At 39.3% G+C, this 27197-nt stretch overlaps 3 protein-coding genes across 3 annotated transcripts; 1 reads left to right on the top strand and 2 right to left on the bottom strand.

Annotated features, from left to right (window-relative positions):
- The first annotated feature begins 719 nt into the window (after positions 1-719).
- Positions 720-15130, top strand: LOC311259196 (mitochondrial adenyl nucleotide antiporter SLC25A24-like). The gene is made up of 10 exons (XM_084356174.1): positions 720-1342; positions 5137-5263; positions 5424-5511; positions 8078-8189; positions 11869-12027; positions 12470-12622; positions 12840-12947; positions 13126-13293; positions 13440-13590; positions 13934-15130. Exons 1-10 carry the CDS (start codon positions 1163-1165, stop codon positions 14113-14115), a joined length of 1428 nt encoding a protein of 475 aa, XP_084212300.1. The 5' UTR covers positions 720-1162; the 3' UTR covers positions 14116-15130.
- A 1196-nt stretch (positions 15131-16326) lies between these two features.
- LOC311258196 (transmembrane protein 69-like) lies at positions 16327-18669 on the bottom strand. The gene is made up of 3 exons (XM_084354322.1): positions 18561-18669; positions 17446-17490; positions 16327-17316 (listed from the first exon to the last, which is right to left on the bottom strand). Exons 2-3 carry the CDS (start codon positions 17488-17490, stop codon positions 16549-16551), a joined length of 813 nt encoding a protein of 270 aa, XP_084210448.1. The 5' UTR covers positions 18561-18669; the 3' UTR covers positions 16327-16548.
- A 2045-nt stretch (positions 18670-20714) lies between these two features.
- Positions 20715-26075, bottom strand: tm4sf4 (transmembrane 4 L six family member 4; the record flags this gene model as incomplete). The annotated part of the gene is made up of 5 exons (XM_084354694.1): positions 20715-20939; positions 22024-22210; positions 22959-23104; positions 24748-24837; positions 25905-26075. The coding sequence occupies 5 exons, from the start codon at positions 26073-26075 to the stop codon at positions 20925-20927; spliced, it is 609 nt and encodes a 202-aa protein (XP_084210820.1). The 3' UTR covers positions 20715-20924.
- Positions 26076-27197: the final 1122 nt, after the last annotated feature.

Genomic DNA, 27197 nt, shown 5'->3' with positions numbered 1-27197 from the left:
GAGTTAGATTGCATGCTGCATCAGAGCTACAGTTGCTACATGTTATCCACAATCAGACATAAAACACTGATTCTGATCATCAGAAAAATGCAGATTATTGGATCTGACAATCTGCCAGGCCAATAATGTCTCGACCCACAGTATACAGTATACATACATGTAAATATATGTACAATTTACTTTTACATGTACTTTTGATTCTTAAGAACATTTACTATCTCTTTAAGACTTTCACTCAAGTACAATTTGTATGGATGACTTTCACTAGTACCAGAGTAATAGTTTGACACAATATCTTTACTTTTAATCAAGTATGGGTACTTTATACAGCACTACCAGAGCTGAAGCCTTCCCTGCAGTGGCTGTGGGGGCATCTCTGCCTCTGTGCTCTTCAAGCAGTGGAGCCTGAACTGAAAAAGTCTGGGGGAAATGTTTTTTTTTCCCTGGAACAGCTGCCAGATTCCTGTGGGTATGACTCACTGAGCAGAATCAGACTACACAACACTACACAGCACTATAAAGGGAGCATGGACTATACCCTACTGCTACTCTATGTGGCTCTGAATATGCATACTGCGTGCGTGTGCGCGGGATGTGTGACACCACCGAACCACAACAGAAGAGTCTGACGGAGCTAAACGCGTGTAGACGCGCATTAAAAAGGGTTTTTTCTAGAAGGAAATCAAAGCGAATTACAGTTAAAGCAACTTTGTTGCGCTTCATATGTGGAAATAAAAGCACACAGTGAAGTAACGAGTGTTTTCCTGCTGAAGGGTGTGTCTGTAATGTGTGTGTGCGCAGTAGAAGAGGAGGTCTTCTGAGGCGAACTGGAGCTGCCCCCTCCACCCTTCTGCTCTGCGCCGCCGGACTACCTCATCCACACACAGCTCTGTGTTCCATACATCTACTCTGTACCTCAGGAGTACACACGGCACACACCTGCCAGGACGTCACTACGACTTTCCTCTGCTCAGAGCTGCACCGCGGAAATCTCCCGGGATCACACGGGACCGTCTCACTGCTACAAACCAGAAGTGCCAGCCACAGGAATCAGTTGTGTGTGTGTTTCCCCTCGCGTGTGTGTGTGTGTGTGTGAGTGTGTGTGTGAGTGTGTGTGTGTGGAGCTGTGCAGGCCAGGAGTGTTTTCAGTCTCGGTCCAGTCATGTATCAAGTCGTGAGGAAGCTGTTTTTTACGGACTGTCGCTGTGAAGGAGATGCGTCGAAAACGTACGAGGATCTGTTCGCCAGGCTGGACACCAACAAGGATGGGAAGGTGGACGTGTCCGAGCTGAAGGCCGGCCTGGCCGCCATGGGCATCAAGACTGGGAAGGGAGCAGCTCAGGTAGAGTCGTGGACACAGTAGACAGGACATGAAGAGGCCTTATAGGGAGAGAAAGTAGTCGGATACTATGGAGCCTGATGTGTGCAGGGCTGCATTCCTGAGAGAACAGGGCAGGCTGACACTCCTCTGTAGTACCCCTAAGTACTCAGGAGTAACTGAGTACATTTACTCAAGGATTGTCAAGTACAGTTTTGAGATACATGCTGCTTTATTGTTTCTTGAATGAATTGATTCATCTATTAGTCTCCAACTCTCTAAAGTTGGCCCACCACATGTTTCCAGCAAAATAAAAACCATTAACATTAAAGGGGCACATTTTAATATTTACAATATTAATGAGGTAATAATACAAACTCTGAATTATTTATTTATTGAACTTGGGATCCCTATACCATTTTGCATCCCAACAATACATTGTAATAGGTGTTTGCTTTTGGCCTGTGGCTCAGAATAAAGTTTAAGTTTGGCCCTCCAAGGGACAAGTTATACGTCGAAACAATGTCAGGAAATAGTGAACTGTCCAAGATGATATCTTCAGATGTCTTGTTTTGTCCAACCAGCGGTCCAAAATCCTTCATATATTCAGTGTATGATGATGTACACCAGAGAAATACAGCAAATCTAAGTAAGAGTACTTTGACCCAGTAACTATTCATCATTTTTTTTTCATCACATTAACATGTGTCTACAGGTCTTCAAATGTGAAGACATATGTGACAAAACTAGTACGAAGCCTTTCGTGGCTCCAGAGGAAGCTGCATGTAATCTGATGCATTGCCTCCAGTGATGTCATTCAGAGGCTAAATTGCATTATGGGTAATGTAGGTGCCAGGTTTTGAAAAGCAAGAAGATTGTGTGGAAATAAAAAGACAACATTTCTGGTTCTGTTGTATCAATTCAGTTTTTAAACTGTCCATAACGGGTCCAACAGCAGTATAGGAGGTGCCTGGTGCCTACATTTCCCACAATGCAACCTAGCAATCTATCAGATTAAATGAAGCTTTGTTCGGAGTACTCCCCAAGACCTCTAAACACAATTTTAATGTGTAAAATTGGTGGAGTCACCCTTTAATAAAATGATTAGTTGATTGAAAGAAAGTTAGTTGCTATTTTGATAATCTTTTAACCGTTTAAGTCAATTTTCAAGCAACAATGTCAAACATTTGCAAGTGCCAGCTTCTTGAATATGAGGATTTGCTGCTTGTCTTTGTTATTAATGATAATAGATGAAGAGTCTTTGGGTTTTCCACTGTTGGTTGGACAAAAGAAGCAATTTAAAGACGTCACCTTTGACTCTCGGAAATCTTTATGAGAATTTTTCACAATTTTTGAAACATTTCACAGACTAAACGATTAATCGTGAAAATGATTGGCAGATTAATCAATAATGACAGTAATCGTTACCTGCAGCCCTGATCAGGATGACTTTACGTGACTGTGTGCTGTATAATAGTTCCATAGTATCAGTTCAACCTGACTGTGAATATGACCTGTGTCCTGGATTCACTTCTTTTTGTCGCGTCTTCAAGAACAACATAATGTATTTTCAAACATTGTCTTAAGAATCAAGGCATCAGGCTCACCAGCGGGTCCATTCAGCTGCAGTCCTGGAGCTTTAGTTTCTATCACATGATCTTCATCAGCAGATGGAGTTTGCACAGCCGTCATGAAAGTGAAGAGGTTCTGTTTTCCAGGGTCCTTTTTAGTAGCTGTTCTTGAGCTTTCAGTGCCATCCTTAGCACGCCATCCTAATTATGTCTCCAATTTGACTTTTCCCTAACTTTGGGGATTTTCACTGATACAGCCAAAGTTTGACTGCAGGACTTTTACTGAGCGGTGAGATGAAAGAGGAGTGTTTACACCTCCCCCGTGAGGCACTCAACCCAAACTGCTCCAGCCTGTCTGAACAGAACAGATGCCAAACTCCAGTCCTAAATATAAAACAATCCCCTCGAGCAGATGATGATCCGAGGAGGGTGGTAGTTTATTATTTGTATGCACATCTTTTGTCTTGACGGTTTGCAAGCAAATAGAAAAGAAGAAAAGATTTTTTAAAAAGCCATTTTAGCAAATAAATCCCTTTTTAATTTTTTCGCAAGCTGATATTCAGATTCAAACATGTGTTGATCCCTCAGCAGAGACTCTCAGCACCCTAATTCGAGTCTCATTTCCCTCAGGAGTTTCTCACATTCACCTGGAGCGTTTATCTTAACAACCTGGCTCATCTATACATAAGTGCTCTCTGCAAAATGAACAAGAATCTGAGGCCGGTAACGAGCAGGCTGTGTGGAGAAAGATTGCACCAGAATATCTGAAACTGTCTCAAAGTTCAAATTACAGGTGTAGTTGTACTTTTATTATGGGCTGTGACTTTTCAGAGGAAGGTTCCACCTTTACTGATCAAATAATGTCACATTCCTCACCTTCATCAGGAAGACTGATGACATAATTATGTGCTATATAGTATGAGTCAGACAAAACAGTAAGGAGAGGTCAGGTGTTTAAAACAGGGGCTCTTCCAATCCATGTGATAATAACATGATAAAGAGTGATGAACATACTTTACAAACAGCCTGATTTTGTCAGTATTTCTCTTATTCAGCATAATAATTCATCGCTTGATCAGCAGCAGGACACTCCTAGAAAAAAAAATTGATCCAAGTTCAGATGGTTCAGAGGAAAGCAAAGCAGGAAATGTAACACTGAAAGAAAGCATAGTCCATGAAAGATAATGACAGATAATTAGACCAATAAAAGGAGTGTACACAGGAAGTGAGTTCAGATAAAATAAAGAAGCTTTTGTCTGCATGATTCTGCCACCAACTGGTGGAATCAAGCAGCTGCTGCACGAAGAGAAGAAGGGAGAATGAAATAAAACCTCTTCTGACACCCAGTGAGGCCAGACACAAGACAGCAAGTACAACAATTGGCCTGGATGTAGTTTTTAGCTGTGGATCAGTCTTTCTCCTCTACCATATCACATGGAGGCCCATAGGTGATAATATATCACTTCCACTGTATCATACTCTGTTGTGATGGTACTTTCTTTGGAGTTCTTCGCAGTTTACTTCGTCCACTGCTCTTCTATTTATCGCTCTTGAAAAAGGCATCCTCCACCTAAAATACAGCTGAAAATGACACTTATTTGGATACAGTCACCGTGGATATCAACAAAGAGCTAAAAGCATAGAAATGTTTTATTTATTTTTTGTTAGTTTGTTGTTGTCTTTCCCCCCTTGGGTCTTTGGTTCTGATCCACATATCTATAATCCATGAATCCATGAAAAGAAGATGTTTATTCACTGAACTATTGATGTATCAATCTTTTGGTATAAGTAAAAAGTTAAAAACAGAAAAAAATACTTTGCACATTGGTTTCATGAGCCAGGTGCGTAGGAGAGGGAAGAGTAGACCAGAGGTTCTAAGCAAACTCCCACACAACGTCTCACCAACAGAAATACATTTGTGTGTGACGTTTCGGTACAACAGCTAAATGTCAGGCAGTTTTCAGGCAGGAGTAGCTGCTGTTAACAACCATTCACATTCCCCACATCAAAAAAGAGACATAAATACAACACAAACTCATCAATTTTCTGTATGAAAGTACAATAAATATCCCACATCAGCGAGAGACGCATATTTTATGATACACAGTAACAGGGAAAAGGTATATCACTTCGTTATACATAAAAGGTCTCACAAAATGGACAAACATTACTTTACAACAGTATTTGTTATCTGTTTGATGTTCAGTACTTGAACCCATCTCTATCTGTGCTCTCTGTTTTCTTTAGAAAATAATTTCCTCTGGAGACCAGGACAAGGACGAGGGGCTCGACTTCAGTGAGTTCACCAAGTATCTGAAGGACCACGAGAAGAAGTTACGGCTCACCTTCAAGAGCTTGGACAAAAACAATGACGGTATGATGAAATTATATATCCAGCAAACTTTAAGTTTATGGATTTAGCTGTGGTCCACAAAGTGTACAAACTGATGTTGAGAATATACCCACAAAGTAAAACTGAATGCTGGGAATTTCACATATTATATACAGGACTTCTGTGTTTTCATTTTTAACAGGTCGAATAGACTTCATGGAGGTAAGGCAGTCGCTTGCCGATCTGGGACTGGACATCAGCAAAGAGGAGGCCGAGAAGATCCTTAATAGGTGATTGTACTATTTATACTCATTTTGTAGCTGCTCTGAATTCAGGAAGATCACTCTGCAGCTGTGCTCCACCAGAGCTCATGGAAATATTATGTTCCTCTTACACGGGTCCAAAACAAAACCCTCATGAAGTCAAACTAGAATGTAAAGAAGGATGTTGAAGGTGGGGACGAGTGTGAGGGACTGATAACAAAGTTCAGTCTGTGTGTTGGCTCAAAGTGGGCTGGTGGTTCATGATAAAGAGCTGACAAGATGTCTGACTGAGTTGGAGAGAGACGGTATACAAACATGTAGGAACGAGGTCATTAACGGGAGAGTTTTCTCTCAGGCTTGATTACAAATGGGCAATTAAACAAGATCGTTTCTGTTAGCTGGTGACTTCAATTAAGAATCAAGTAAATTAAAAACTGTAATGTATAATTACCAAAGCCAAGGACCCAGAGTGCAAAGTTTTTGTTGCAATCAAAGTTTTGCAAGTATATAATTCACCTCCCTGCTTTCTGTAGTTGAGTTAAATGACTGCCTACTGTGGCTTTTCTGCATAACACACAGATCATTTTGCACATAAAGAACTCAATCTCATTTTAGTTTGGGTGTTATTTGTGTTTTCTCATCAACAATTTTACCAGGATGCAGATAAGGGCTCAATAATTAATGGAATTACAGAATGAATATCCAAATTGCATTATAAATAAAGCATTGTGGTGCAATAGGGCCGATCCGGCCTTCAAAGCATATTCTCCAGATGTAAGTGAACATGGTTGCTTGGTACAAACCTCAGCAAAAATCACATCACCATCATCTTAAAAAAAGTTTCAGCATGACTCATATCGCAATTGCATATTTGTCAAAATATTCACACTATGATTTTTGCCTTAATGCTGAGCATTGTTTTACTTTTAATTACCAAATAATAACAATCTAAAAATATTTATTAATTTTCTTCTTGGCATGCAGGGCTGTAAAAGTTTTATATTTCATTCATCATGATGCTTAGTTATGGTCACTTGTGCATTATTAGGTTTTGACCTACTTTTGTCGGTTACTATGTGTGCATTAGCGTTGCAATGGTAAGAGATAGTCATGGTACAGTCACCATCTTACAAAATACCACAGTTTCAGGTTATCACTGTATACAGTATAACACAATACATGTTGTTATGATCAGTGACAAGGACCCTGAAAATGAATGAAACAGAAAGTGTTTTTTTTGGTTAAACAAACGCTTTATTGTCCCGATAGACATGAAACTTCAAATAAACTTGAAAAACGTATTTTTTTTAATAACACTAATACAGTAGAATTCAACAGTACTGATGAGGAAATGAACATGGAATGATAACTGTCAGTTTTCACAGCATGGTATACCTGAAAACCAATAAACCTCAGCAGCCATCGTGTGCACAAGTTAATATTTTTCTGTGATTTCTGAAAACTTTATATTCGCATAAAAAATATCCAGTATTAAAAGGCTTCTGCTGACAGTGCTGGATAAAAAAAAAGCCATTGATCGGATGTGTCATCGTTGTATCCAACTGAGCTGGATTCTGTTTCATATATTCCTCATATTGTTCTTTGCCCAGGAAGTCAGGCCACGTTTATACAGTGAGCTCTACAGTTTGTTCTATATTTGCATAAACAAAGTTTGATGCAGTAGACGTACCGGAGCTTGCTTGACAGTGAGGCCTGGAAAGAGAAGTGATGCAGGATGTGAATCAGATGACTGTGAATCAGACAGAAATATGTTTGAAAACCACAGAAGGAAGGAAATGAATGAAAGATGAACAGTGAGGGCAGACAAGGACAGACTGTAGAGGAGACACATGGTTTACCCCCTTTTAAGTACATTTGTTTCAAACTATACAAAAATAAGCTCGTAATTTTGGTGGTTTATGTGACTTCAATCTTCAAGGCTTGTGACCTAATTCTTGTTTGCATGCTGCCACACCACTATCTGTTGCCATCAGGCAAATCTCTCTCTCTCTATCACTTGCTCTGTCTGACTGAGCAGCAATAAAAAGAAACCTGATCAGTCTAGAAAGTGAATGGGATTTGGAAAAGAGTGCTCCAAATCCAGGCGTCCATTGCCTTTGGTGGAGGGCTCGATGATATTTGCAGGATTAATTGTGACTTTTGCTTGATGAATGCAAAGCTTGTGATCAAAAACAGTGAATTAGTCCCTGATGTCTTATTCTTTGTGTTCTTGTGGTTTGTGTCTGTCCCTCTTAATATGACAAATGAAAGATTCTGGACTGTGGGTTTATTTGTTGGTTAAACTTCAGGTTAGATTTCACATCTTATTTTGTTCAGAGTCCCTGAAAGTCCCCGGTTTGAGTCAGACTGAAGGCTTTTGTTTCATATCGAAAATATTAAGAACAAATGGCAAAATGAGTAAATGTAGGTCAGTAAAGACATCCATAATTCCTGTTATTGGATAAATTAGATTTGTTGTTCAGCCCTTGTTTGTGACGTTTGCTTGTATGCTTCCAATAAATGCCAAGTTTTTGTGATGAAAATTATATAAAAGTAGTCAAAATGTCAATGTCTTCTGTCTGTCCTTGTACAGTATCGATGTCGATGGCACTATGACTGTGGACTGGAACGAATGGAGGGAGCATTTCCTGTTTAACCCGGCCACCAACCTGCAGGAGATTATCCGCTACTGGAAGCACAGCACGGTAAGAGGAGGAGGCAGGACTCAGCAACTGCACTGTCCATATGATAGTGTTTGTGTGTGTGTGTGTGTGTGTGTGTGTGTGTGTGTGTGTGTGTGTGTGTGTGTGTGTGTGTGTGTGAGGGAGGGAGCAGAGGCCAAACTGATGGATTCATTTTAGTTAAAAAGAACACGGCCATAAATATGTGTCAAAAATATCATGGTTAGTATATTGCGAATAACTTTAGTTCAAATAATAGTTTCAATTAATGACACATTAATACTGATTGAACTTCAAGTAAAAGTAATAAAGTACAGGCTCTGAAAGGCAATCAAAGTAAAAAGTTTCCCTCTGAAGGACATTTCCAGCGGCCATTTCTGTGCAAAGCTAACTGAAGCTAACGTCATATTAATATAATTCAAAGACTATTAAACTTGAAGATAGAATCAGCGGTATTTGTCCGAGCTGATCCTAAACGCACCACAAAGACAGTTGATTGTTGAGTCTCATTCCCAGGACGTCAAATAGCCACAATTTATGTTGGTAAAGCGTCCTGAGCAGGAACAAAGAGAGAAAATAAGAAAATCTCTGCAGATATGAGACACTAACACACCCTTTCTCCCTCTCTGTCTGTTTAAGTCTTGTTACGTCTGCCATGCGTGATGTGCACTGATAGGTTGAAATCAGTCTTGTGATGTTGGGAAGGCGGCGTGCAATGACACAGAAATAAAAATAGTCATTAATTCCCCTCAATTGCATTACAACAGTAACGAGCCTGTTTTGAAAATGAAAGCAGTAGATAGTACACACGTTTCTGTTATACTGCAGGAAGTAAAAGTAAAAAGTTGTCAGAAAAATTACAGATACACAAAAAATTTACTTAAGTACAGTAACGAAGTATTTGTACTTCCCACCTCTGGTGTTCACCAAGTTTTAAAGCTGAGTGTTTTACACTTTTTTGAAAGCCTGTTTTGGCTTGATGAGTTCACCATGAGTTGGTGACGCATCTGTATTCCCACATTCCCTGATGCCAAGTTATTTTGCAATCACATATTCTTCACAGTGATCAGAGGCATAATTACAGCCCTGAATACCAAGTGATGAAAAAGCATGTCTTACACAGTCTCTGGTCTGCAGCCAAGCCCAAACTGAGCAGAGGAAATACAGAAAATAATCCACTACATAGAAACTTAATCTTAATTAAAATGAAACTGACATGGAGGCAAAACAGTCTGATCCGTGCCTTCAGTGTTCTCTGACTGTTGCACTCAAAGGGAAAGTTGAAAGAGAGTTGACGGCCAAAACTGGATTTGGACGAGGACTTTGGCAGCAGATCGTGCCTTGACGTCAGCAGATTAGACTCAATCATTTCCAGAGAAGAGGTGTGAAAAGGAGCGAGAGGTGGAAATAAAGCCTGAAGAGAGAAGGAAGAGTTTGTGATGACCTCTTCTTAGAAAGAGAGGTTGTAATTAGGAGCCTTCTGGTCTGGTTGTTGATGAATACAGCTGCAACTAACAATTACATCTACAGATTATTTTCACAATTAATCGAGTAATCGTATATTTTATAAAATGTAAAAAAATGTGGAAAAATGCTCAAAGTGACATCTTAAACCAGAGGACTCTTAATTCACCATCTAACCAAATCATGAACAAAGAAAAGCAGCAAATCATCACATTTAAGAAGCTTTAACTGGCAGATTTTTGACATTTTTGCTTTAAAAGTGACTGAAACTATTCAACGATTATCAAAATAGACACATCTTTAAACTATTCACATGAGTTTTATTAATGATATTTACATCTTTAAACAGAAATGTCAGTTGTAGATTATTGGCTGTATGCTGCTATGGTTGCATGTCACAGTCAGTCCCAGTCAATGGATAATCTCTGACGTTTGTGGCCTCTGCTCACTGACACATCCTCACAGGTTAAATAAACCTGTGGCTGCTAAACTGAGGCGGAGATAAGCTAATTTCAGTTTGACCTACGGCAGGATTAGCTCAGTCGGCGGGATTGAGACGGGTCGATGAGAAAGGAAGTGAGTACAGAACAGGACAGGAGTGAGGTAGCTCACATGAAGCATTGGTGGTAACATCTATGGCAGTGAGAGCTTCCCACCCTCTCCAGTATTCACGCGGATGGTCACTGGCTACTCTGGATACAGCGCTTCTCCCCTCGGGCTGGATTGGATCTGCAGACCCTCGACATCTGACTGGACACTTTATTAGAACCGTAAAGGATCCTGACCAGTCTGAGAATTAGAGTCTAGAGGGGACTATATTGTTGTGGATCAGCAGCTTTGTCAAAGGCTTGAGATGGCCATGGCTCTGCTGCAGCCCCAGCAGCAGCAGAGAAACTGGTTTTTCATCGACTTTGAGGATGATGGGGGGATCTATGAGGTGGAGGTGGACATGGTAGGTTTGTGTATTCAGCCTCTGAGTCAATGTTGTTACCTGGTGATGAATGAAAGCTTGTTTTATGTATCTTTACAGTACAACCAGATCAATACATCAGGGCGGCCATTATTGTCAGCCAAGTTCAGCCAATACAGACACTGAATTTTGTATCTACACATACAGTGTGTAAATAATGCCAGATGCATTCCATAATAATGCAAGATGTGTTGATTTAAAAACAGTGTGTCTCCAATATGTACTTGGTCCACCGCTGAGCACTTACAAGTTTGTTTTTCAACTGTAACATGTCCTGCTATCTTGGTCCTAAGTCTATATAAACCATACTTTTAGGGGTTCTTATCAAAATGTTTTGTTTATGTTTAAATATTAAGGTCCCACTCTACAAGCAAAAACATTTTCTTCATGCACTGGTTAATGTTGAGATTTTGGTCTTGCTTCCATAACATGTCCTCTTTCAGTCACTTGGAAAGAAAACATCATAAAGACACTTTAGGGGTTTATTGTTGCACATATTTAATTACAATATACCTCCATATGTGGGATGAGTTGAAGGCAACACGCACACCACTTGCTTGCTTTATGTTTGTGGTGTAGGGAATCAGCCATCCCCCCAAAAAAGGTCACAGTTACCTTTCTCAAGATACCTCTGGCTGTTGACTGTCATCACCTTTTTAAAAGGAATCTGTCAATGCAGAGGTGAAAAGTGAGCAAGGAAATGTGCACTCAAATTTAATTTGCATATGATTTGAGGAGAACTCTAGTTTGTGCAGCTCCATTAAACGTGTCGCTATGGCTAATGTCAATACATGCCATTGTTTTTATTTAACTGTATTGTCAATTTCACGAGATTCAAAAACAACATTCCTGATTTAATGTCACCAAAACAACTGGTTGTATAAAGTGGCACGCTATGATGTAATTGATCTCTCAGCATGGAGCTGTAGTTGCGTAAGGTTTTGGACAGGACATGGCATTCATCCTGTCCTGCCAGGTATTAAACTCAAGGTGAATCTGTGAACCGTGTGGCTTTGAAGTGAATGAAGCAGGCATGAAATTCACACAGATGTATTTTTGCAGCCCTTGAACATATTGTGGCTGTACTTCATCAGTTTGACAGCATCCAGTGCTCTGCAAAGTTTACATTTTGGTTTGAAGTTGCAATTTGAACTAAAGAACCAAAGACATTTTTCTTTTAGCTCCTCGTTGATGTTTAGACACTGAAGTTCACACAGTATTTAAAATATCTATTTGGCTGTCGCTGTAATTACATTGTGTTGTGTGCAGGTCCTGGACATTGGTGACAGCCTCGCCATCCCAGATGAGTTCACAGAGGAGGAGAAGACGACGGGTCTGTGGTGGAAGCAGCTGTCGGCTGGGGCCATGGCGGGCGCAGTTTCCCGCACAGGAACCGCCCCGCTGGACAGGATGAAGGTGTTCATGCAGGTATGTCAAAACTTTCTATAGTTGTCTGTCACATCCCCTCTATCAGATCTTTTCATAAATAACATTTTGAATTATATTCTGATTGAACTTTTGGTCGCACTGGTCATGAATTGTCTTATTAAAAGGCCAACGTGACTTTCAGACTAAACAAAAACATTGATGTACATGTTCACATGAAAGGTGCTGTATAAATAAGGTTGAGCTGATTAGTAATATGCGACAGAGGGTGCCTTGAAATAGGATAATCCCACATATGATCATACTCATATGTATATACCACAACAGAACGTGGAGAAGCTGTTCCTCTAAAGGAGGCAAATGTGAAAATAATTCCCCATTTCTTGATTGTATTTTATATCATTTATATGCTTCTTGTAAACTACATAAATGCGTTCCCTTTGTAAAATAATGGCTCACATATGAGAGGTGTTTTTGTTCACAGGTGCATTCCTCCAAGAGCAACAAAATCAACCTGGTTAGTGGCTTCAAGCAAATGTTGAAAGAAGGAGGCTTGACGTCTCTGTGGAGAGGAAACGGTATCAACGTCTTGAAGATCGCCCCTGAGACCGCCATTAAATTTATGGCCTATGAGCGGGTAAACCCATTTCACTTCAAATAAACTGAATACAGTATACGCTGCAGGGTTTGTGCTCATCACAATCATATAGTGTGTTTAGTTAGAGCTTTAATATCAAAGATATTGTTCATGTTATAATTTCAGATGAAGTTGTTTACACCACCACTGTTAAATGACCCTCAATAGTCATTGAATCTTGCTGCAACTCTTCCTTGTCGTCACTGTGTTTCATTAGTATAAGAAGATGCTCGCCAGTGAACCCGGGAAGGTCAGGACCCACGAGAGGTTCATGGCTGGATCTCTGGCTGGAGCCACAGCGCAAACTGCCATCTACCCCATGGAGGTGAGCACAGGTGGAGGCATTTACAGGTGTATCATTGTGTATTTGTGGTTTGTTTATAGCGTCTTCGCTCATAGTTCCTCCAGCGAGTCTCCTCTCTCCTAGAGATGCATTTAACAGCAACTTGCTGTTACACTGTCAGTAAAAAGGCTAAATCAGCCTCACTGATTCGTCCTTCCAGGTGCTGAAAACCCGTCTGTGCCTGAGGAAGACCGGACAGTACTCAGGGATGTTTGACTGTGCCAAGAAAATCATGAAAAAGGAAGGACTGAAGGCGTTTTACAAGGGCTACATCCCCAATATACTGGGCATCATTCCATACGCTGGTATAGATCTGGCAGTGTACGAGGTACGTGATTATGGATCTTCCATCTTTACATGGTGAAGGGTTTCCACTTGTTATATGTTAAATGTTTTATAGATGTCACATATTGATTTTGTGAAATAAAACTAATGCTTCTTTCTCTCACACAAACACTTCCCTGTCCTCTCCAGAGCTTGAAGAACCTCTGGTTGTCCCGCTACGCCAAAGACACAGCCAACCCCGGCATTCTGGTGCTGCTCGGCTGTGGCACCATATCCAGCTCCTGTGGCCAGCTGGCCAGCTACCCCCTGGCTCTGATCCGCACCCGGATGCAGGCACAAGGTACAAATAACCAAACCTAATTCAAAATTCAACTGTGAACACAAATTTGACATCTTGTTTTTGCTGCTCCCAAGTGGCTGAAATCAGAAATGTTCATGTTCTGGTTGTGTTTGGGACAGCCGTCTGGGTGTTTGTTATGGGTTCAAAAAAGGCTCACAAACTTTAAGGGCAAATGGTTGATTGGAGTAATTAAAGGGGACAAATGAGGACAATTAATCCTTTTATATAAAATAAAACACTGACATTCCCTGATTCTGGTGCATGTCTTTGTCAAGAATCCGGTGGGTTTTTTTTTTTATGTCTTTCTCTTTTTCATATTCGTATCTTGTATTTCTTTTCTCAGCTTCTTTGGAAGGCTCAGAACAAGTGCCCATGAACCTGATGGTGAAGAAGATTCTGGAAAAGGAAGGCTTCTTTGGACTCTACCGCGGCATCGTGCCCAATTTCATGAAAGTCATACCGGCCGTCAGCATCAGCTACGTGGTGTACGAGTACATGCGGTCCGGCTTGGGTATTCAGAAGTAGGCAGCAGACAGCAGAGTGTAAGAGGATGTGCAGCATTTTGTTTTATTTCAAACTGTCGCGTAAAGAACTTGTTTACCTTTAGTTCCCCAAAGTCTGGACTCAGGCTGCAGATGGAGTCATAGTGGAAGTTTTTAAAGCGATTGCAGGACTTTGTCTGAACTGTTGAGCCGTTATAAAAAAGAAATTGTTTACCAGATCCTGCAGTGCTCACACAGGGCTCTTACAGATTAATAAAACTTCTACAATGTTTCCAACTGTTGTTTGTCCAACCTGCGTTTGGGATGCACCCACAGATTTAAGAACACTCTCAGGGCCCAGTTTGGGTCAGCTGACTTTCAGTTTAATCAACCAAAGAGGTGGATATTTAGAATTAGAAAACCAAAAGCACTGGTCGGAGGTTAATTTTGATGTCATTACATTTTTGTTTTGTTTTGTTTAATTGTCTCTTTGGGTAGAAATGTCTTTTTTTATATATATATATATGAGTAATTTTGAATATTGGTCCCGTTATGTCACTGCACCGTCACACTTTCCTCTAATATCTGACCAAAAGGCACCTTATTGTACCAACTCAAAAAGCGGAACACTCTCAGAAGTGGAGTAACACTTGATTTTTTGCTATCTAAGATTTTAAATTCATACACAGACACTCGTCCAGCTTCATGTTGTTCCCCAAAATGTTGTCAAAGATGTCACTTTTCAGTGGGGAGATGTTTCACTAAGAAATCTGAGGAAACTTTTGAAGTGCAATACTATATTTACTCTGGTGATTCACATTCTGGTGAGTGTTTGGGAATGGATTTCACCCCAGTGTTGGTCTCTTTTATATTGGACGTCATTATTGCACCTTTTCAGTTCTTCAGTTTGGCGAACAGGGGAGTAATGTGCCTTATGTGCTTTTTCTCAGATATCTGTGGACTTCTCTCCCCTCTGTGTTTCTCTGCCTTTGTTTTCAATATTTGGTTAATTAGATGCTGGTGTTTACATGAATAAAAACATTTGAATACAAAAGTAAGACGCTTTTTGTGTATTTATTTGATATTACGGTTGACACGTATTTGAATATGTTTGATGTTGGCTCTACATGTTGGGATCTCAGAACATTTTTAAAGGGTTGTTCTGTAGACGAGGATGTATTCTTCACTGAGACAGTACAAGCTCTCACAGGAGTCTTGTGTGTTGTGCATTTGACTTCTGAGGCTTTAAGTACAGATTACTCCAGTTAGATCTTATGTAATACCTTTTTCGGTGATGTTAATACTCGTGACGTTAGCTGTCTGATCCTGGCCATGTAAAAGGAAGCAGTAACAGTGGCTTTGCTAATTTGTAGCACTGCACTAAAGAAGGGACTGCAAGGGAAATTGATTTTCACTGTTTAATTCCTGGTGAATAACTCAAAAATGTTTTGATATTGACTTTGATTTCTGAAGAATCCCTAAAGAAAAATAAAAATACCAAACATCCCTTGGATGCGGTTTCTCAGATTTCTTTCTTTTTAGGGCTCCATCTAATGAATTTTCCAAAAACATTAAGGTTCTCAAAAACAATTTAGATCAGACTTAGACTTTTACATTTGAGAACCTGTAACAATGAAATTCTTGTAATTTTTGCTAAAGAAATTGCGTAAGAATTAATCAATTATCAAACTAGTTGCTGATTTGTCTTCTGTTGATCAACCAACTGATTCTTGGCTTATCACTGCAGCTCCACTTCTTTTTACTCTTTTATATGACAAATTTAAGACGTCTGGCTCTGAAATGTGATATAATATCAATTTTGCTCAGTTCCTTTGATGTGAGGTGTTTGAAAATCTATGGTTTTGGCGATTTTTATTTGTGGTGTCAAAAACAAAAACGTATCACTGAAATAAACATATTTCATCAGGCCAATTTGAAAGATGGTTTGTGACATAAAACCTCTAAACAGGGGCTTTAGAGTGAGGGCCTGATGAGGGGGAAAATATTAAACAGGAAACAGGCTGTGTGTCCTGCTGAGAGCACATTAGATGTTCATTCTATTCTGGCCAGTTTCTGTTGAAAATGCATAACTTCTAATAAACCATAGAGATTCTGACCAGACAGTCTATCATTTCATATTTGGTTTACTTTGTTGTGACGCAAATTTATACAGCATTATTTTTTCGTCATCTGCATGGATGCAGTTAGGATGTCTAATTCATATAACAGATACTACAATAAATGTCATAGGAAATAGGCTTTTTCATGTGGTCTTTTTATATAGACTATTTCTTCAACTAATTTACAGCATCGTGATAGCTATCGATATCTGCATATAAAATTACCCATGTTGGGATAAGAGATTACGGTCACATCCCACAGCCCTAAGGAGCAGAAAACTCCCATTAAAAAAACTTTGAAATGTGATCACTCACTTAAATAAAAACATGTTGGCTTTATAGTTTGAAATACCTTTTTAATCTGAGAATATCTTCTTTTCTGGGTACATTTCATTGATTATCAGAGTACCAAGAAGAGAAAAAAGCGCCACAACAGTCAGGACGGTGCGCAGGGCTTTGAACCAGCTGGGGTAAGTGGGCAGCAGAGACAGATCGTAATGCAGTGAGACCCCAAGTCCCATGATAATCATGGTGGCTGCAGGAACAATGCTGTCGCTCATCAGCATAGTCACCCAGGCCAACAGGGAAGGGACCACACTGTTGGCCAGATTCATCCAGTCAGGTTTGGCCGGGCTGCTCTCAGGAAGAGCAAATCCCCAGCGAGCTCCACCCAGGAAGGAAAGAATGGAGGCGCTGTAAGCTAACTGAGCATAGGCCAACTCTGGAGAGTAGATCTCAGACACAGCCATGAACAGAGGCAGGGTGACAAAGGGGATCAGCCCTGCAAACCCCAGGTACAGGGCAGGTTTGGGACTTTTCCATAAGTCCTTCATGTCATAGCGCAGCAGATCCAGCTCTCTGGGAGGAGGTTCAAGCTGTGGTCGCTTCTTCAGCCTCACAGCAGAGGAGTGGAAATGTTGGTTCCTCACTAAGAATGGAGCTGCATGTGTCTCAGTCCTCCTGAAACGGAGTAATGGTGAAGGTTTTACTCGTCCATTGTCCCTTTCTGAAAACGGCAGCCTTGCTGTTGAGGCACAGCAGGTCTGCAGTGAGATGGATCCACCAGAAGCTCCGATCAGAGCTGATGTCCAGCATCTTTGTGGACGACCTGCCCAGAGCCACACCTAAAAAGACATTCATATTAAAAATGAAAATACATTTAAGCTTTAAAAAGATTCAGTATATTTTATTCATATCATACAAAAAAATAAGTCAAAGAGCTTTTCGAGCATGCAAATCAAAATGGTCATTACCTTCTGGGCTGCAAAGGTGCTTCTTTTAAATATAACAGAGAACATCTGATGGAAAAAGGAATAAAACAGAATAAAATGTCAAACAGATCACACTGGAAACAGTGAGTTGAATATTGTGAATATTTTGTTTAAGCATCATAGCGTGTGCAATGGAAAGTAAGTCAAATTAACTCATCTTTTTTCACATTTTAGATGTGATTTATATGTTTTGTGGCATCAAGCTGAACATAAAGTTACCACTCGTTTTCTGAAAATGTAATATTTGGCTTCTTTACTCATCTACCAAAACAAATCATCATTTGGTTTGTAATGGCATGAAACTGATGGTGTCATGCATCATCAGTTTCATGCCATTACAAGCAAAATCACACATTCATGAATCAAAAATTTTCAAAAACAGTCCTTTCGATATTTTGGAAATGAAGCCCACCAATACATTACATCAATTAAATACTCAAAAAATAGAAAAGTTATCTAAACATTGAACCTATGTATCTTATGTAACATGTTTATGCATTGATCTATGGTTTCTGCCTGTGTTATGATCCCGTCATTATATGCTGTTTTCTGTTTTGTATTTGCTGTCAATAATAACATTATGTTGGCTAATAACCTTTTTTTTTAAAAACTTATCTGGTAGAAATTCCTGTGTATTTTCATATCGCAATGTGTATCACAGATACAAACTAAAATATCATGTCAGTTTTCCCCCATTATCACACAGCCCTACACTTTAACAGGGACACTGTAAACAGGGTGCATTTTTATTAAACTCAACAGAGAAAACTTAAATCTTGTTTCTTCGCCTCCATGAAGACTCTGACCGAACCAGACACAGAAATCCGCTATACCAACACCTGCACGTCTCTGCGGCAGCTAACAACAACTGTACAGCTCAGACTGACACATGCAACAACTGCACACTGTGAGAAATTCAAATGAAGCTAGAGGCTGCTTCGTACTGCAGAGACTGTCTGAGCTCACACGACACAACACACACAGCCGAAACGTTAGCTACCGAGCTAACAGCTAGCGTTACACAGCTAGCCGAAGCCTGTGTTAGCACCTAGCTACAATATAAAGTCATGCTTCCGAAACACAAACAGTACAATCACCTCTGTTTCAGGTTGTAATCCTCATCCTTAGAAGTAATATTTATCCTCGGGGTCACCCAGCAGGAAGTGGGAAACAAATTGGTACGCGTTGAAATCCTTCCGTGTTCTTTAAACTACCGTTCCACCAGAACGCAGGAAGGCTTAATAGAAGCAAGCTAGCCGGATGAATAAATATTATTCACTCGACTTGTTTCAAACCAACTAATTTTGTTCTTTTTCTTTCTTTTTTTTTTTGGCTGGAGTTACAGAAGACAAACATCGATTATTAACTGGACTTTATTGTAGTCCAAATGTTGTAAGCTCACTTTCCACTCCACTAGAGTTGCCTGACAGCTGTAGTATAGAAGCTTCTTTTCACATTACATGTCTTCACACCCCTCTTGCACAGTGAAAATATTACTTTCCAAATGTGGTGATTTTGATTAAAACATTTTTAGTGTTCCTTAGTGGGATGAGAGACATTTCCTAGTTCTTAACCTGTTAACCTGTTAAGAACTAGCCTCTATTTTGTGTCTCTGCTCAATAATTAACAGTGTATGCAATTACAAGGTCTGTTTGAATTATCAAGGTATCGTAATAAAGGGAACACTTTGAATATTTGTTCAGATTTTGTTTATGTTACTGGGTCTGAGTAAATTAAGTTGGCACACAGCATTAATTAAAGATTTTATTTTTTTAATTACAATTTTAAAATGAATATCTCTGAGGAATGATGCAGCTGCAGCTCCAACTCTCTAGCAAACCATAGCACAACATTACCTCTGCCAATTTTGATGCTAATAAAGTGAATCAGAACAAAAGTGAGAGATTTTAGTACAGAGCACTCAGGCAGAACATTTTGGCACCATCTGTGCCATTTAAAATTTCCCAGGTACCAGACTATATATTTCACTGTTACCATAGGTGCTCAAAAGAAAGGCCCAACTGGGCTCCGCTTGGGCTTAGCAGGTTAAACTCATGATTAAACATCTACAGTAGGTTTACAGCATTAAAGTGCAACATAAACATTAACGCAGCTGTAGTAATAATCCAAAACCAACATATATAATAGTCAAACAATGACAGGGACCTTGTTCCGCATTATGAGTAGGCGACCTTATTGTCTTTACAAAAAGTACATTTTGCTGATACTTACAGTTTCACTCTAGTACAGTTTTGAATGCAAGACTGTAATTTGTAGTGGAGAGTATTCTCATTCTTAGTACTTTTTTTTCCAGCACTCACTACACAATGGGTCAAAAAATGTAGCCAGAATGGTTCCATACTAGGTTAACTCCACTGTTTTTACCCACTGTTGACATTATTTTTACATTATATGCTACTGAATCAAAACAATCCTTATGTTGGGTGGTTTTCTACACGTAGGTACTGGGTAAAATTAACACCATAAACATGACACTAGGTCAAAACACCACACAGGTATTGGGTAAAGTTAAACCAGTATTGCATCTGTATAATATTGGTCTGGGTTCAATTTTAACCTGGTGATTTTAAGTGTCCATGACCTGACAATGCTGTAATTGCTGCTGGCTGCTTATTTCTCTTAAAATAACCCTGAAACACTCAGATCAGTCATTCACAGACTTTAATAAAACATAAGACAAGTTAGAGAGTTAGAGTGCCTCACAAGAAGACCTCCATATGTAATTGTGTATAAAAGAAAAGTGACAAAAGGCCAGTGACAGTTGTAGCCCTACCTACTGTAAGTAAGGCAGCAAAAATAAAAATAAACATCACAACACATTTGTTGTGATAACAAGATGTAAGATTTTATTGACGGTGTAGATACATGTAGGTCTGTCTTTACAATTTGTAACCCCCATCCCATCAAACTTAAAACACCAAAATGCCCAGCAGGAGGCAGTCATGCAACAGAAATATCTTATCTGAAGAGAGAAACTCATTATCTTTGAACATGTTGCTGCTACCTTTGTTTAACTTTGACTGGATAAGAAAAAAACAATCTTTAAAGCAGTAACATGGTCCTGTCCTGTCTCATGCTCCCATATCATTTTCATACATATATAAAAATAGGATATTGTTATTATTATATTATTATAATTATATTAACTGTTTTGACTGAACTGGCAAGAACTGATTCAAATACATATGACGAGAGGAAAATCATTAACTACAGTGGTAAGTGTTTGAAAATGAAGTCATTAGTGTTTGCTAGAGAGTTAATGGGAAACCCTTTAAATTGGAGCTCTGTCATTTCACTAGTGTTTTTAGATAGCACACACGATGCCATCAATGAGCTCTGATGCAGAAACAGAAAGGAGCGTCAGAAAGCAGAGAGACAACTGTCCTCAGAATAAACACAGGAAACAGCCGTCTTCAGACACTCGCAGGAGGTGCTCAGACTCAGTTTCCATCGCTCTGTAAGACAAAGATTATGAACAATTTCATGTGGTTTACTTGCAAAATGGAATCCATCCCTGTTTACACCAACACTCCTAAAGCCCTAAGCTGTTACATAATTTACTGAATCACAGTTAATGAGTATCAAATCTGGAATTAAATGGGCAATACACAGCTAAAATATTAAATAATAGAAAATATCTGGATAAGTGTTTGACCTGGTAAGCATGCCATTTTTTAAACTTCCTGTCAGATCGTTGCACATCAACAAGCCCACATATGGCGTTTAATCTTTGTTATTAATATTTCATTATATTTCACTTAAGTTTAATCATAGTCATCTTCTTCTTTTCCTTTATTAAAGCAGGTCTAAGTACAACCGAGGTTAGTCTCTATCTCAGCAAAGAAGCCAGATGAAAAAGAGTCATAAAACAACAAAACATCTTTTATCTCACAGTCATATCTTTACTCTTACCTTTCTTCTTTTTACATAATAATTTATAAGTATGTATGACAATAACAATAACAATGAATTTCTTAGCGATATGGCCTCAAAAACTATATAACAAACATTTTAGATTATATTATGATACTCTATGAATCTCAGTATTTTGAAATCTTCTCAAAGCACTTCATAAATGCCAGGACCAGACGACCAAATCAAATGTCACAATTTTATTATTTTTTTTTTTTTACCAAATACCTTGATATCCATAATGAGACAATAATAAAGGGATGGCTGGAAGTTCAAAAAGTGTGATAAATAATTATCAGTAATGTGTGTATTATGACTAAGTGGGTAAAGGCAAGTATTTGAACAAGTATATATAGAACAGTCTGGTAATTTCTGAAAATTAAATTAATTTACTGGAATGCAGCCTTTAAAACCAGGAAAAAACAACACTTCTGATATATCATGATATAAATTCTAACATAATATACTGTCTCATATCACGATATCGATATAATATTGATATATTGCCCAGATTTACAATATCATTTCAGAAATGTTAATGTAAATTTAGATTTCCCTTCAAATTGATCATATTATCTTAATAAATGGAGGAAAGTGAACTCATGTCATCTCAGACTAGATACTGACCCCTCCACAGCAGCCGCAGCAGTCCCCACACAGAGCCCCCAGCAGGCCGTTCACCACCTGCACAGCACACAGTGCCATCTCGATTAAACCCATGATCAGCAGCACAGAGAACAGGGAGAGATGCCAGGACACCACGTTATCTGGATAAGTACATTCATTCCAGGAACTTCTGTTGGACAGGTAGTCACTGGAAAGAGAGGGTGAAAAAGAGGCATGTTTTATCTGTAGACACTTTAAACTGGTGAAGAGTCAGTTAATTAGTGAGAGAGCACAGTGGTTTACAGCCACTTTAATAATGTGGTGTTTACGTACTAGCTTTTTTATGTTAAGAGTTCTGTAGTAAAAGGTAGCATCAATAAATTGGGCTTGCTAGCTAATTAAATTCTTATTACGGGTGTTAAAATGTTCATTTTAAAATGGGTTGGTTCACAAAAATTGGGAGATGTTGGGGAACAGTGAGTTTAACTTGAGTGTTAACTTTGGACAGGGCCAAGATGGCTGTACCCCCCCTCTTGATGCTATGCTGAGCTAAGGTGACTTAATTAAAGCTAAGCTAAGCTAAATGACTTCCACCTGACTGACACACCTGATTGTGGTGTCAGTCTTCATATTCAACTATCAGCAAGTAATCAAACGAGTGAATCTCCTCAAAACGTCAACTGTACCTTTAAAGGAACAGTTCACCCAGAAATAGAAATGTGGTCATTATCTGGTCACTCATGTCGATGGAAAGTCGGGTAAAGTTTCAAAGTCAGCAAAACATTTCCGGAGCTTCAGGTTAAGGGGTGAAGTTTCCATTCATGACAAGTAAAATGAAAATGTGCTTTACATTTTCCTCTGAAATAAACTGCATGCACCATACATCTTTGCATTGCTGATCATGCAGGTTATTTGGGATAAGTAGTAAGTGTTTTAATACTTGCTGTGTGTCTCACCCGTTTGAGAAGGGAGTGTCCCACACCATCGCTGTCCCGTTCAAAACCTCACACATAGGTCCGTGGTTTATGGCCACAGAAGAAACAATAACTGAGTAACCAGCCCCCAAAACACCCACACCTGCGAAGAGTATGGAACTCAGCATCTACAGAGGGACAGAGAGAGAACAGGTACTTATATTGGGAATCAGTCTTCTCTTTAACAATCTCACTTTGAACTTCTGTGACAACAATGAAGTTATTCTCTCTGAGGGTCACAAGCAGAGCACAGCCAACACTTGGTGTGTATGTGTGTGTGTGTGTGTGTGTGTGTGTGTGTGTCAGACTTTTGTTTGCTGATGCTTTGCTGGACCCCACACACCTACACATTCCTGAAGTATCGATCAGTATGTGTGTCTGGACCAGAACAATACGCACTCTGTGTGATAAAGTCATGTGAAACTCCCAGCAGGGGAATTTCTTCTTACAGTTATTGATGTCGGATCAGTTTGTGTGTATGTGTGTGTGTGTGAGAGAGTGTATGTGTGAGTGTGTGTTGTTTTGTCATTTATTGCTGTGTAAATCATGGAGGGTGTGTGTGCATAGTGTCACTGTGTTTGTTTTAAATGACTCCACAGTAAACAGGTTACATAGTAGATCCACTGGTAGAGAGGAGAAACAACACATTTTCACTGCTGCTCCTAATTAAGGTCATCTTGTGGCGAGCACCGCCTGGTATACTTAACATAAAGACAAAAATGTGGAGAAAATGTAAACAAGCTAGTGATTCATAAAACAAAAGTGAAATAAACCCTAACTTAATATGTACCATTTCTGCAGTAAAATGTCTAAAAACGACTGGACCTTTGTTTTATATTTTTGCTGGGTTGAGTACTTACATGATCCCAAATGTTTCCAACAATGTTCAAACTGTTCAACCTGTAATTCTATTTGTGGTAACAATGCGCTTCATCTGGTCACCTGTGCTATAACCTCCAGGAGAGAATCAGAGAGTGAGGAAGGAAGTCGGCGAACGTGACTTAACGTTTAACGAATAAAACTTTAACACATGAACATTTCTGCCTGACTCACATAGTTTTTAATCAGCAAAGGTGGTTGTCAACGAAGACAACAACTCCCATGTTCCCACAGTAATTGCGTTTTTTGTCTTGATTTATTTAATGATGATTTCATAATCCTATCTCCACCAGCATTTGATTCTTTAAGTCTGAATTTCACCTCTTATTTTTTTTTAATTCAAATTATCATTAACTATTTGTTATTGTCTAGGTGCCAAATATCCAAAACAATGACGTGCCCAAACGTGAAAGTTATTTCACTCCAATTAAAGTTGATGACGCAAAAATGAAAAATGTTAGTTACTCTTTCTGTCTCTGTCTGGCTGACTGCCTGTGCTGGGTTCTGGGTTTTTGGGTGTTACATGATTTGCACTTCTAACTCTAACCTAAAAACTGGTTTGAAAGGTTTAATAGGCTTCCTTTACTGAAGACATGTTGACATGTCAGAGTTGGGAATACATAATGGAATTAATAATAGCTCAACATCCTGGTATTGTGCATGTTAGCAATCCCAATTGGCAAACTTTTTCAAAATGAACTAACTTCCTAATTATCAGTGTTTTACTGAGCCTACCCTAAAAAAAACTGAGACTTACAAACTTTAACATTTTTGTTGCTGCAGAATTATTTTGGGATCCATTCTAATCCTTCTGTCCTGTGACATTTGAAGCCACAGCTGTGAATAAATACTTCATGATGGTGAGAAGTTAAATGGTGAAACGTCTTCTCACCGCGAATCTCCGCCCACAGCTTTCGTTGCCACAGCAACCGCAGCAGTCATTGTTCTTCAGACCCAGGAAGACCAGAGCTGGGAAGATCATCTGCCGTCCGAACACACCCCAAGTTCACACACACACACACACACACACAAACACACACACACACACACACACACACACACACACACACACACACACACACACACACAGCACTGTTATAAAACAGCAGATGATGATTATTTGTCCCTTTGCTGTTTGCAGGATGAAATTGAACTGTCAAACGTCCCACCATTCTAAACTAGATATAAAGTATTACAAAATGAGTACCTTAATGTGCCATTTGTCAATGCTTAATCAATTATCACTACGATTGACAAAATATTATACAAATGTATTCCGAATAATTTCAAAGATGCTAAAATCACACCTTCTATTCCGATTTTTAAGCAGCATTTCTATGATCTGTTTTTCTAATATTTCTAATGTGAATTAGTTAGACCATACAAGATCTAATAAGACCCTTGACTCTTTCAGGTGATGGACAACTGTATATAAGTTTTAGAGCTAAAAGAACTGTTGATTGAATGATCAGTTAATTAATTCCTTTTTTAGGCAAAAATGCTGAAAATTCTTCAATTTCAGGTTCTGAAATGTGCAGATTTGTAATTATTTCCTTGTTGTACTTCATATTAAATTGAATATTTTTAGGTTCTGGACTTATATACATATACATCTATACACCATACTTATGATAAGACAAAACAAGCAATCTGAGGACATCACCGCTATTTTTTGACACTTTATGAAACACAAAATTAATCGATAACTGTAATCAAGGCGTTTATTGGCAGATTAATATATATAGGCCTAATGAAAATAATGATTAGTTGCAGCCCTAATTAATTTTCAGTATGTTATTTATAATTTACTGCGTTCATGAGCCCACGGGCACACGGATGCCATCATGATGAAGTGCTATCTAAAAATCGAAATCTAAAATGTGAAAAGCTACAAAATCCCAAGAATCCAGAAAATGCGTCTTCAGTGTTGGTAAAAGCAGCAGGTATCAGGCAGAGTGCATCTTCTACCCTTTGATACATTTAATCCAGTATTGGCAAAGTGGATTGTACCAGCTCTTACTGTCACTGTTGAAATTTTAACGTACTCACCAGCACTCCAGATCCCAGAATGCCTCCAAAGTACCAGACCTCAACTGTGATGTGTTCGCTTTCCACAGTCTTTCCACCAGGGAAGAAGAGCAGGATGTTACACAGCACACATACAATAGCCAGAGGCATCAGAGTGATCCCCAGACACTTGGCAAAGCCGCCTGAACACATTCTGACGCTGATGTCTCAACCGCCTCTACCAGTAACAACTCCCTGGGTTTACAAAGTATCTTTTGGGCTTCAAAACTTCACTTTGCTTTAGTTGATCTTTCAGTTTAATTATATCAAACTGAAATTGAAGTTTAGACTTAAATCTGGTACGGTCTTTGTCCACTCCACTTCAGTCAGGGGTTTAAATTAGGGAATGATAATGCTCCACCTGTTGTCTTTATATTTATGTCCAGCTGCAGCTTCCCGGCACCTCCTAACAATTTCTCCTTACACCCCTTGAGGTTGGTTGTTACTCTGAAAAGTTCTGTCCTCTTTACTGAACGACCCTGTCTGCCTCAACTGTCCTGCCTGTTAGGATGGTTGATGCTATAGTTGAGCCTTTATACCCCCACCCCACCCCACCTGTCTCCCTGAGTGATCTCACTGCTTCACTTTTACAGCAGCCAGTTGTAATATGGCAGGATCACACTCACACATGTGCTCGCTTGTGACTGCATGCAAACACACACAGCAATACATATCCATGTGTGCACACAGGCACACCCCGTGAAGACAGCGGTTAATGTTCTACTATGTGTTTTGTGTACATGGAGACAGAAGAGGAAGTGACAGACAGCTGGTCGATACAGCAGAGCCCTCACCGCCTACCACTGGTTAGTGAGTAACAAGAGAGACTTCTTCATTAGTTAAACTCTGAATGAGTTCTCTAGTTAGTCTTTTATTGCGTATTATAGGCTGACAGATATGAGAAATCTGAGGTTGAAACATAGCGATGAACCACAAAATGTTTCAAAAGTGCCCAGTAGGAAGACAAATTAGGAATCAGCTGGATGCAAACATGTCTGGTCATGACGCGGGCTACTCAATGAATCCATCATAAATCATCAATTTTGAAAGGTTTATAATTAATTGCTCTTTGTGTGATGACAAAGACAAACATACACCAAATAAATCATTAATATGTAACACAATTGGCTTTGTGTATCACTGTGCAGGAGACATCTTGGTTTTCTATCCACGCCCCTGACAATAGTTGTTAGCCTAAAATGACAAACTGCAAAATGCTTCTGGTGGGCCCCCCACAAGAGCCATCAGGAATATTTACGTCCTGAAAAAAAGTGG

The sequence above is a fragment of the Pagrus pagrus genome, assembly GCF_965226575.1.
Source record: "Pagrus pagrus genome assembly, chromosome: 6".
Lineage (NCBI taxonomy): Eukaryota > Metazoa > Chordata > Actinopteri > Spariformes > Sparidae > Pagrus > Pagrus pagrus.
Note: the sequence above shows the minus strand (reverse complement) of the source record. Positions and strands in the feature narration are given on the sequence as shown.